This window comes from Myxine glutinosa, chromosome 8, assembly GCF_964187855.1.
Source record: "Myxine glutinosa chromosome 8, kmMyxGlut1.1, whole genome shotgun sequence".
In the NCBI taxonomy this organism is placed as follows: Eukaryota; Metazoa; Chordata; class Myxini; order Myxiniformes; family Myxinidae; genus Myxine; species Myxine glutinosa.
In genome coordinates this window covers 9,062,281-9,074,915 of record NC_136268.1, presented here as the reverse complement: position 1 = coordinate 9,074,915, position 12,635 = coordinate 9,062,281, and the positions used below count along the sequence as shown (strand labels likewise).

General features: G+C 43.3%; 1 protein-coding gene across 3 annotated transcripts in view; it reads right to left on the bottom strand.

The window, feature by feature from the left end:
• Positions 1-12,635, bottom strand: part of APPBP2 (amyloid beta precursor protein binding protein 2) — a 41,007-nt gene that overhangs the window by 4,770 nt on the left and 23,602 nt on the right. For all 3 annotated transcript variants that reach the window (XM_068123958.2, XM_068123956.2, XM_068123957.2), the window contains 5 exons: positions 9,988-10,077; positions 9,766-9,833; positions 9,580-9,685; positions 1,395-1,519; positions 1,182-1,267 (listed from right to left, as the gene is read on the bottom strand). In XM_068123958.2, the coding sequence (XP_067980059.1) occupies positions 1,182-1,267; positions 1,395-1,519; positions 9,580-9,685; positions 9,766-9,833; positions 9,988-10,077 (475 nt within the window). The remainder of the gene's footprint in view (positions 1-1,181; positions 1,268-1,394; positions 1,520-9,579; positions 9,686-9,765; positions 9,834-9,987; positions 10,078-12,635) is intronic.

Here is a 12,635-nt window from a genome sequence, read left to right as displayed (position 1 = left end):
CGGATTTTGCCCAAAACGGTAAACTCCTTGGAGTGGGAAGGGGGGGGGATGAGTATGGAGGGGATTAAGTTCATACAACCTCCGCCAAGTGACCCTTGGTCCTCATGTCAAGTTTGATTGAGATTGGATAAGTGACGGCTGAATATCACGGTCAGACAGACAGACAGCAAATTTCCGTATTTTAGTATTATGATGATTACAATGAACGTTCAGAGCCAAATGAATGAGGAAAGGGAAGTGTAGAATGTAGATAGAGAACGGGAGTTTATACCACAGTAAGAGGCCAAAGGAATCACATATCTTCAACAAGAAGGTGTGAGGCTAGCACACCTGCCTTTGAGCTGTGAAATCTGTGTTTGATCCCCACCAAAATATAAACTAGGGTTGGTGCTTCATCGGCAGAGAATCACAAAGTGTGTCGTCCCCTCAGGTGGATGTTAAGCCAGGTAGCCTGTTTGCTAGCATTAGTTGGTGTACGTTAAAGACCCCACGATACTTTTCGAGAAGCATCATCGCCGGAACACCCTGAATGGCTTGACATCTCCTGGCTTGACGGTTCATAAAAGACTTGGGCCACCAACGTTACTTGGCCGATCCCACAAGAAGGTGGGGATAATCGAGCCCATTAAAGAGGGAGTCATGGTCGACGGATTAAATATGCAAGCAGGATGAGGGGGAGGACTAAAAAGTGGAGTTAAAGGATGGTTGAGAGGTGAGAAGGTGAAGGTAAGAAAGGTAGGAGAAGTGGGAAGAATGTTGGGTAGGTGGAGGAGAACATGACATTAAGGGGGTGATTGAGGTGAACATGTTGGGGGTGGGGGAAACAATCCCTCCTTTTTTAACCTATACTATGGAGCTGGAACGTCGTCCAGCTCCTTACTTGCACCACCTGTACATACATCCATCATCCTCCTTTCTCCATGTTCAGAATCAGGATGACAGAAACGATTAGTGCAGCATTCATGGTCAGTTTTTTTTAACCTTTTTCTTACAGAAGCCATAAAACAACTTCAGATTCATTTCATGGAAAATAATATTCCTGTTGGAGTGGAAATCATTATAAAATCGATTTTATTATTTCGAAATAGTTAATCGATTTGAAGCCAGGTAAATTCCTCTCCGAACGTCGAAAGCCAGGTTGAGCTAATAAATAACCTCCTTTGATGTAATCTCTTACTGACCTTTGACCCGTTTTGAGGAAGCAAGGAGCAGGTGATCTTCTGGGAGGATGTGTGTGATTATTTCAATTGCTCTTTCTGCATGAAACCTGCACACAAATTGAACGCTTTTAAAACGGAGCAGAGCATCCAAGTTGCTACCTTTAATTAAGATGACTTGGGGGTGGGGAGGAGTAGTTATGGAGTCGAAGTCTTCAGCATTGTTGAAGACCTCACCGTGCATTGTCAAACTTTCCCGAGCTGTACTGATGCACGTACGACGAGTAGGCCAGATCTTCATGAGCGATTGCCACATGGATGTTGTTTCCACCAAACACCGACTGCCTAATGTCCAGGGCCGCCTGTGGGACATACCGGAGCATGGCATTTCAGTCCTGGTCCAAAAAATACATTCTATGGGTACTGAGGGCAGACAGAAACTCATACAGAGAATGTATGAGGATTTAATTTTCTCCAAGATTAAAAAAAAACCAAGAACTTAGTCAATTAAAAGAACTCCGTTTATATATTGTTTTCATTATATTTTCAATTAAAAGAACTCCGTTTATATATTGTTTTAATTATATTTTCAATTTAAAGAACTCCGTTTATATATTGTTTTAATTATATTTTCAATTAAAAGAACTCAGTTTATATATTGTTTTAATTATATTTTCAATTAAAAGAACTCCGTTTATATATTGTTTTAATTGTATTTTCAATTAAAAGAACTCCGTTTATATATTGTTTTAATTATATTTTCAATTTAAAGAACTCAGTTTATACATTGTTAACTCAACTGGACTATGTCCAGCTGAGTTTTTGTCGACACCCAGTGTCCGTCATCCGTCTGTCGTCTGTCTGTCGTCTGGAAACAATTCGACGTCTCCGCTCAAAGTCACAAATATTGATAGAATTTGATGAAACTTGTTATGCAGCATCTTTTAAAAATGGGATCGGCGAAGGGGGACGCAGGGCGGCCATATAGAAAAATCAATTTTTGTCAATCTGGTACTTCCTAATGTAGCTAGAAGGCTGAAACTTGGTGTGTAGACAGTATGTAACAAACCTCAACACATATAATATTCTAACCATATTGATATAGACCAGTTGAGTTCAGGTTCCCTGGAACCTCTCTAGATTTAACTAGCAACGGTACCCGCCCTATGGGCGGGGCTTCAGTTGGGAAGCCCAAATGAAAAGATAAAATATCAGAAATTGAAGGCTTTTTTATTTTAAACGATTCATATAAACATCCGTTAAATCATATCACACGCAAATCATCAAAATCTAAACAGTACATGGACGATCACGTACGTCTCGTGTCTCGCTTGCTCTCATGTTGTCCTGATAATGATCCTTCCGCAGGTTCACCTACGGAAACCTTGTTACGACTTTTACTTCCTCTAGACAGTCAAGTTCGCTCATCTTTTCGGTGCACCGGCACGAGCCGAGAATGGCCCGTGTAGGGGCTGATCCGAGGATCTCATCAAACCGTCCGATCGGTAGTAGCGACGGGCAGTGTGTACAAAGGGAAGGGACTTAATCAACGCGAGCTGATGACTCGCGCTTACTGGGAATTCCTCGTTCGTGGGACACTGTCTCAAGCCCCAGTCCCCATCACGGATGGGGCACAGCGGTTTACACGAGCCTGACGGCGAAGGGCAAGGTACACGCTGGCCCGTCCAGTGTAGCGCGCGTGTGGCCCCGGACATCGAAGGGCATTAAACGTTCATTAAACATTAATCGTTCATTTAACATTAAACGTTCATTCGAGGATTATGAAACGAAAAACTTTATGAAATTACGTTCACACTGTCACGTCAAACACTACCGTGAACACATACATCGTCACAATGAGAACATCGTCACAATGAACGTTATGCGAACGCGAATGTTATGCGGGAGTCCCAACCTGAGAATGCTGGAGACCAAAGCTGAAATTGGGAAAACTAAATAGCCTATTTTACTCCCAGGGGTCCCAGGATTACCCACCCAAAATATCTTTGCGATCGGTTCAGCAGTTTTTACGGTACCTTCAAACAGACAGACGGACATTTGGTGAATTATAGTAACATTCTATTTTCAATTAAAATAACTCAGTTTATATATTGTTTTAATTATGTTTTCTATTAAAAGAACTCCGTTTATATATTGTTTTAATTATATTTTCAATTAAAAGAACTCCGTTTATATATTGTTTTAATTACGTTTTCTATTAAAAGAACTCAGTTTATATATTGTTTTAATTATATTTTCAATTAAAAGAACTCCCTTTATATATTGTTTTAATTACGTTTTCTATTAAAAGAACTCCGTTTATATATTGTTTTAATTATATTTTCAATTAAAAGAACTCCGTTTATATATTGTTTTAATTGTATTTTCAATTAAAAGAACTCAGTTTATATATTGTTTTAATTGTATTTTCAATTAAAAGTCTTCCGTTTCCGGTCTTGCTGGCGAGGGTTCGTTTTTCCGCAGCTCCACACGCTCTCCATCAAAATCGAAGTTAAGTAATTGTTCCCATTTTGTATTTTCGTTAAAACTGTATTTATTTTATGGTGTATGTACGTATATTGTCCCGACAAAGATTTTCGGTGCAAATCTTTCATACCTGTATTGAAAATCGTGTTAATTCTTGTCGTCTTGAGGCCTTGTACAGTGTACACTGTACAACCTTGAGGCTTTGTTTTTCTCTCAGCGGTCTGTCGTTTGTGATCCAATAACTTTCGTTCTCTGTTTTCGCAGTCTTTCCACCCCAAAGCCTACTTCCTTATGTAAATCTCAACTCAAAAAAAAAGAAAAAAAAAGACATTACCTTCTCTGTGCTCATTCGTTTATTCATTCTTATTCGTTCGTTCGTTCTTCGACCACGTGTTTCTCCCCCATTTCCCCAGATAGATTGTCAAATTTCAACTCGTTATTTTATCGTCCATGCGATATTGTTTGATTATAGTTAGTTTTGGTTTGAATTTCCTGTAACTCGTAATTAATTAATCGTGTTCTGCTCCTCGTGTGTGGCCTTGTAGTTGTACCCCCGTCGGTGTTTTGTTAACTTAAGCGTGTTTTGCTTGGCTCTTGGTTTTTTCCCTTCTACCCCGAACATAATACTCTGTCTAACGTTCTAAATCCCCCCTCCTCCCCCCCAAAAACAAAAACATTTATTTTATTTTCTCCACGTGTACTGTTGTCTCATCCTGTATTTTCTGTCCAGGTGTGCTGTTCGCCCCGCCCCCATTATCTCCTTGCCATCCACCGTTTGCCCTGTTCACGTGACTCGTGGTGGTCCCTCTCGGCTCTCCCCCCGTTGGTATTTTTGTGCATATAAGATTGTTCACAGTTCTGTTTAAATATTATTTAAATATGTTTAACCTTTCCCCTTCTGTGTTTTATTCAGTGGTATATTACAACACGCTGTTTTTCTTCCTATTTAAAAGGCTTTTCTCAATTTCCTCTCCAACTCATTCCACTTCAAAAAAAAGAAATTCAATATCTTATACGTCTCCCTCACTACATGGTCTAAATTCACATTCATTCCATCCCTCCTCCATCGTTCTGAATCGGATTGCTAACTTGAAAATCACAACAAACCCAATTTGTTATCAATGTTCGTCTTTCATTAATCATCCACTTTCTAAACTCCCCTCTTGCCCCTCCCATCCAAATCCCCCCCCTTGCACCTACACTCCTAAACTACCCCCTTGCCCCTCCACTCTTAAACTCCCCCCTTGCCCCTCCACTCCTGAACTCCCCCCTTGCCCTTCCCCTCCTAAACTCCCCCTTTGCCCCTCCCCTCCTAATCCCCCCCCTTGCCCCTCCACTCCTGATCTCCCCCCTTGCCCTTCCCCTCCTAAACTCCCCCCTTGCCCCTCCCCTCCAAATCCCCCCCCTTGCCCCTACACTCCTAAACTCCCCCCTTGCCCCTCCACTTCTAAATTTCCCCCTTGCCCCTTCCCTCCAAAACTCCCCCCTTGCCCCTCCCCTCCTAAACTCCCCCCTCACTCCTCCCCTTCAAAACTCCCCCCCATTCAATTCTCCCCCCATACCATTCCTCTCCAATTCTCCCTCCTCCCCCCTCCTCCTCCAAGCTGCCTCCTCCCCACTTCGTCTCCCTTCTATCTCATACCTCCACCCCCCCAAACCTTCTACTTTCCTCTGCCCCCCCTCAAACAACCCCTCACAGTGCCTCATCCCTTCACCATCAAACCTTTCATCCTCCTCATCCTTCCCTTTCTTGGAACTCTTCTGCAACATCTGACACACTATCAACTGCTCTCCCTACCTCCCCCTCTCATCCTTCATCTTGCCCTACTCCTCCCCTCCCCTGTCCTGTACCCGATGCTCCCCCTCTCTCTTCATTAACGGTATGGACCTCAAACATCCGGGGCCTTCGCTCAAACCTGACTGATCTCTCCATACAGGTTGCTTCTGACAATCCAGACTTGATCTGCTTAACAGAGACTTTCCTCCTTCAAGATGTCTCTGATTCCTTGGTATCTCTTCCTGGTTACTCCCTCCTCCGGTATGATAGACCTGAGCCTCGGCCTGGTGGTGGGGTGGCTATCTTTGTCAAAAACTCTCTTCCTCACTCTCCTTGCACTGCCCTCTTTCCTCCTCACCCGCAGGAGTACCTCTGGTTACGGCTTCCTCTCCACTCCCACCTTTTGTTCATATGTGTTCTGTACCGTCCCCCAAACAGTGATGACTCCATCTACATTTCACTGTCTGACAACATGGACCAACTTCTATCCACTCATCCCAACTCTCTCTTCCTCATATGTGGTGACTTCAACTGTCATCATGCCACCTGGTTGGGTGTGGGTTCCTCTCTCACCAGTCAAGGCACCTCAGCAAAGGACTTCTGTGACTCACTGGGATTGACACAATCTGTCAATTTCCCGACCCGGATCTCAGCCAATGGAGTATCTTCTCTTCTAGACTTGGTTATGACAAACTTCCCTGCTAATGTCTGCTGCTCTTCTTCTGCTCCAATCGGTTCTTCTGATCATGTGCTTGTCAAAGTGGACATCTCTCTGGCCATTCTCAGAGAGCCTCCTCAGCGTCGACGAGTCTGGCATTTCACTCAGGCCGACTGGGACGGTCTTCAAGCAGCCATCAATCGTCTGGATTGGTCTCCCATCTCCACTGCCTCTGACATCAATTCTTCCTGGGAATTCTTCCAAAGCAAACTGATCTCTCTCATGCACAGATTTATCCCATCTCGCCTTCAATTGTCTTACCCTTCCTCCCGCCCATGGTACACTGAATCTTGTGGTGAGGCAGTTGCCCTGAAACAACTTGCCTTTGCCTCTTGGAAGGCTAATCCAACTGAAGGCAATCTCAGTTCCTTCCACCAAGCTCGGAACAAGTGTGTGTCTACCCTCAGGAGTGCCAGGAAGCACTATCTCTCCTCACTCAAGAATGAACTCTCAAACCTGTCTCCTTCCTCCAAATCCTGGTGGCATCTGGTCAAATCCGTTTCTGGTGTTTGTTCCCCCTCCATCCCCTCCCTTACCTCAAATGGCCACACAGTTGACATCGCACGTGACAAAGCCGAATGCCTCAACTCTGTGTTCGCCTCAAAATCCTTAGTCCCAAACCCATCTCTCTCTGTTCCCACCTTTCCCAGTCGAACCCAACTGCTCCTGGACTCTGTGTCCTTCTCTCCTGACAAGGTGGAGTTTTTGTCAAACCTCGACTCTGATTCTGCAACTGGACCAGACGGCATCAGTCCACGGGTCCTAAAATCCTGCTCGGCCGCTCTATCTCACCCTCTCTCTGTTCTTTTCACCCTATCTTTTGCTCAAGGTCATCTGCCAGCATCCTGGAAATCAGCTAACATTACCGCTTTACACAAAAAAGGTGCAAAAACAGATCCTTGCAACTACAGACCAATCAGCCTGCTCCCAATTATCAGCAAAGTCATGGAATCAATCATTGCTTCGGATATGAAATCTTTCCTCTTCTCCAATGGCTTGATCTCTGATCATCAATTTGGTTTCAGACCAGGTCACTCTACTCTGGACATGCTGCTTCTGCTGTCTCAACAATGGATGGAGGTCCTCAATGCGAAACAGGAAATCAGAGCTGTCTCCCTTGACATATCACGGGCCTTTGATACGGTCTGGCACCCAGCTCTGCTCACCAAACTCTCCTCCTATGGTATCCATGGAAATCTCCATGCATGGCTTGCGGACTTCCTCTCTGGTCGTAGTCAACGTGTGGCCCTGAATGGATTTCTCTCATCTCCCCTTCCTGTTCAGGCTGGAGTTCCCCAAGGAAGTGTCCTGGGCCCTGTGCTTTTTCTGGTCTTTATCAATGATCTCTCCGACTCTCTGGAAAATCCTCTCTATCTCTTTGCTGATGACTCTACTCTCTGCCGCTCCATTCCTCTTCCCTCAGATCGGCAGTCTGCAGCCTCCTCACTCTCTGAAGACCTGGACAAAATCACAGACTGGTCAAACAAGTGGAACATGTCTTTCAATCCTGACAAATCTCACTCTCTTACTATGTCTCTCCGAAAAGATCGACTGGACAACCCTCCCATCTACTTTCTCAACAATCCTCTCCAAGAAGTTCTGTCGCTCAAGCTTTTGGGTCTCACTATCTGCCATGATCTTTCTTGGGAAAACCACATTTCCAAGCTGGCCTCCAAAGCCAGTCGCCGACTGGGCATCCTCCGTCGTGCGAAGTCCTTCCTCGGCACACCTGAGCTCCTCACCACATACAAGGCTTTCATCCGCAGCTCAATGGAATACTGTTCTCCCCTATGGGCTGGTGCTCCTGCCTCACACCTGGCTCGGCTTCACGCTGTTGAATCCAAAGCTTTCAAAATCATTGGAATCTCCCGCGATGAAGCTATCTCTGAGGGCCTTTCACTCACTCACCGCAGGCAGGTAGGTGGTCTTTCTGTCTTCTACCGACTCCTCTCCGGCCTTGCTCCCCCAGCTCTCTCTGTGCTCTGTCCCCCAAATATTCCTACAGGTCGCACAAGATCTGCCAGGAACCCTCTGATAGTTAAACTGCCGAAATCTCGGCTCTCTGCTCACCTTCACTCTTTCATTCCTCTTTTCTCCCACCTGTGGAACAAACTCCCACACTCCCTTCAATCCCTCTCCTCCCTCCAGGTCTTTAAAACAGCTGTTCACCACCATCTCTTATCTTCCCCCATCCATAACCTTGATCTTTTCTACCCCCACTAATTCACCCCAGATCCACCTTGTTTGAAATTCCAACTTCTTTCCTGGAAATCCTGGCAGTGTCCATATGTTTATACCTCTCCCCCCCCCCCCCCCCCCCCATTCACATGCCTCCCCCCAAAGCCCTCTCCCTCCCACAGATCTCTCGATGTCTCCATGTCTCTCGGTCCCTGCTCTCAAATGTTGTGTTTGTGTCCTTCCCCCTTTCTCCCCATCTTGTCTACCGCTCCCGATGTTATTTGTTTTATGTGTCTGTTTGTCTTTCTGTGTGATTAATGTTCGCTCTTTCACGAGCCTCGATCTTGTATACAAAAAAGAAAAAAAGAAAAAAAGAACTCCGTTTATATATTGTTGTAATTATATTTTCGATTAAAAGAACTCCGTTTATATATTGTTTTAATTATATTTTCAATTAAAAGAACTCCCTTTATATACTGTTTTAATTACGTTTTCGATTAAAAGAACTCCGTTTATATATTGTTTTAATTACGTTTTCGATTAAAAGAACTCCCTTTATATACTGTTTTAATTACGTTTTCGATTAAAAGAACTCCGTTTATATATTGTTTTAATTATATTTTCAATTAAAAGAACTCCCTTTATATACTGTTTTAATTACGTTTTCGATTAAGAGAACTCCGTTTATATATTGTTTTAATTATATTTTCAATTAAAAGAACTCCCTTTATATACTGTTTTAATTACGTTTTCGATTAAAAGAACTCCGTTTATATATTGTTTTAATTATATTTTCAATTAAAAGAACTCCGTTTATATATTGTTTTAATTATATTTTCAATTAAAAGAACTCCGTTTATATATTGTTTTAATTATATTTTCAATTTAAAAAAACTCCGATTTGTGTTCAAAATATAACATTCAATGGACATGAAGTTGTTCCTCAATCATAAACTGACATTTGTACACAGACAGACATAAGAAATACGTCGACGACGTACAACAAAAGCAAAGTCTGTTTTCGTTTATTTATTTTTGTGTAGCATAAAGGACTAGGGAGTTCTTTCTTGATCTATTTCGATTTACATTATTAAAAGTTTGCAAAACATTGGGTTTCTGTTCCATTGCTGAGACCGATTGTAAATTGAAGCAAATTATTATTTCATTTGACGTACCATTGCCCTGGACCTTTAAAAGGTGAATCGCAACACAAGCGCAACGATGCTTACAAAAAAGACCCATCGCCTTAGGGTGCAGTTTACCTGGTATACAGTGACCGACTGACAAATGTTGTCCACGTTGAGAAGGTAGAATCCATAATCGAGCAAAGCGTCAGAGTACTTGGGGTGTTTCACCCCAAAATGCTCTCTACATGAAAATGAATAACAGTCAGGGAAAGTACTATTAGCCATGACCGTATCAGCTCTCCATGTATGTGTGCATCTCACCTTGCCAAGAACACTGCGTGTTTAATGAGCTGCTCCGCACGTTTGAACTCCCGCTTCACGACACATGCCTGGAGAGCAAATAAACAAGCCATGAGGAGTTTAAAAACCATGGCCTCTGATGAATTAATGTTTTATTTTACATAGATAACCACGTGTCGACGTTAATCGCCTTTTCCACGGCGGATTTTTGCAAGAGGTGCCAAATGAGCATCCCAATTATACCTTTGAGGCTTGTCGTAGAACATCCACCACGACGCGCACCGGTACGGTAGGCCCAAGCTCCTTCATGGCATGGACACACCATTTGTATGCCTGACCATACAAAGACAGAAAAAGGTCAAACAATGTGTCACCAATGAGAAGGTGGGACAAAAGATTTGAATTTAACCACATGCTGCAGGGTTTTTAATTTTTCTTTTACCCTGCGCTCACGAAGCGAAAAGCAGGGGTAGGCGATCGGTTGCATCCGTGTGCATTTTAAAAATTCATTTTCTTGGCAACCGTTGGTCCGATTGACACAAAATTTTACCATTGGGGTGCCTTTGCCTGTAGAATTTTTTATTTATAATTATGACGTCATATGTCACGTGGTACAGACGCCATCTGGGAAAAACTTTAAAACACTCTGAAACCGCTCCAATGGAAAACATTGAAACAAGGCTCATTGTCAAGTACTCCCCATGGGGAATAAGGTATGTTTAATTATGATATCATGGATGCCTTCATTATGACGTCATAATTTGACAAGTACAACGCTTGATCCGATCAGTGTGGGGAAAAAAAATTCTCTGCAACTTAGTCCAATGGACACAATTTTGACCGAAGGAGTGCCTCTTCCTGTATATATTTTTTTAATGATAATTATGAGGTCATAGGTCACATGGTGCAGGGGCGTAGCACCTCTATATCTCTGAAACCGCTCCATGGAAAAAATGGAAACACGGCTCATTGTAAAGAACTCCGCATGGAGAATCGGTGTTGTTAACAATGACGTCATTGGTGCCTTAATTATGACGTCATTATTCGTCAGGGACAACTTTTCGTCTGATCAGTTTGGAATTTATTGAGCGTGATCTATGCAACAATTATATTAGAGAATATAAATGTATGATGTCATCGCTCACGTGGTCTGGCAGCCATATTTGATCAAAGAAAAAAAAAAACCTTCAAAAACAGAAGAGTTGGCTCGCACCAAGTTGACTGCGCAGGGTAAGTATTCTATGAATATCATCTAGTTTTTCTTGCATTGCCAATTAACAAACCAAAAGTTGAGTTTCCTGCATTCTAGCTTTGCTGTCACTTCTTGCTTGACACAAGCAAGTTTCCAAATGTCTTCAATTCTCTCCTGAAACGTACTCTTTGCTGCTGTTTAAACTGATGGCAGAACATGTTTTCCAATATCCTCGATGATAAAAAGGATATGTTAAATCACCCAAGAAAAGTACGCTCCGAATTTGCCCACAATTTCCAGCACCCCATCGATCTTCGGCTCTCAATGCCCACTTTGTGTCAGCTGCAAATCGGAAGTGGGCACATGTAAAGAGTCAACAAGTTGCCATCTTGTTGAAAGGATTTCTTGCTTCCCTTTCCCAAAAACTGCTTTTCCTTCCTAAAGGAGTATGTCCACTTGTTGGACAATTAATAAAATGCCACAATTGTCAATTTTACGATACACAGCACGTAATCGATTAATTAGCAGATACATGAGAGCACGTTTCTGGACCTTGAGCACATTGCAATTATAATTGTAGATGACGGGCAATTCAACCAGGCTTTATTGTGGCCTATTGTCGACACTTCAATCCATGGCTATTACTCATGCAGAGCTCTACTCGCCAAGTGCTGAAGCCAAAATCATAGCAGGATGGACAAAGGACTTCAGAAAGTAGTTCAACGAAATGTTGTTGAAAAACAATTATGCGAAACACGAATCAGATGAAGAAGTTGTTTCTTGGGTTTGTTGATCTGGAGAAAGCATTCGATAGGGTTCCACGTGAAGTATTGACATGGGCATTGAGGAAGTTAGAAGTGGAGGAATGGTTGATCAGAGTTGTGATGGCAATGTACAATAGAGCGCGCACAGCTGTAAGGACGAAGGACGGGAACAGTGGTGAGTTTGAGGTGAAGGTGGGAGTGCATCAGGGGTCGGTACTAAGTCCACTACTATTTGTAGCTGTGATGGAGGTGCTGGCTCAGACCGTAAAGGAGGGTTTACCGTGGGAGTTGTTGTATGCAGATGATCTGGTGTTGATTGCGGAAAGTATGGATGGACTGAAGGAAAAGATGAACAAGTGGAAGGAAAGTATGGAGACAAAAGGTCTGAAGGTGAATATAGGAAAGACGAAGGTGATGGCAAGTGGTAAAGCATGTGGTGAGGTGGAAAGAACTGGGAAGTGGCCATGTACTGTGTGCAGGAAGGGTGTCGGAGTGAACTCCATTCAATGTACAATGTGCGCTGAGTGGGTTCATCAAAAATGTAGTGGTCTGAGAGGGTCATTAACCAGTGTGGCAGCTACATTCAAATGTAAGGTGTACACAGAGGGAGCTGCAGATGGAGGAAATGTTGAGTTGGATCTTGGAGACGGCGTGAAGCTGGAAGGTGTGAAAACATTTTGCTATCTCGGAGACATGCTGAATGGAGAAGGTGGATCAGACTCGGCAACGGTTGCTAGAGTGAGATGTGCATGGAAGAAGTTTCGGGAACTGAGTGGCGTGCTGATGAGGAGGGGAGTGTGGTTGAAGCTGAAGGGAAAGGTGTGTATGCTGCATGTGTGAGAAGTGTTATGATTTATGGGAGCGAGACATGGGTCATGAATGTCGAGCAGCAACAAAGGGTGGAAAGGGTGGAAATGCGAATGGTTCGGTGGATG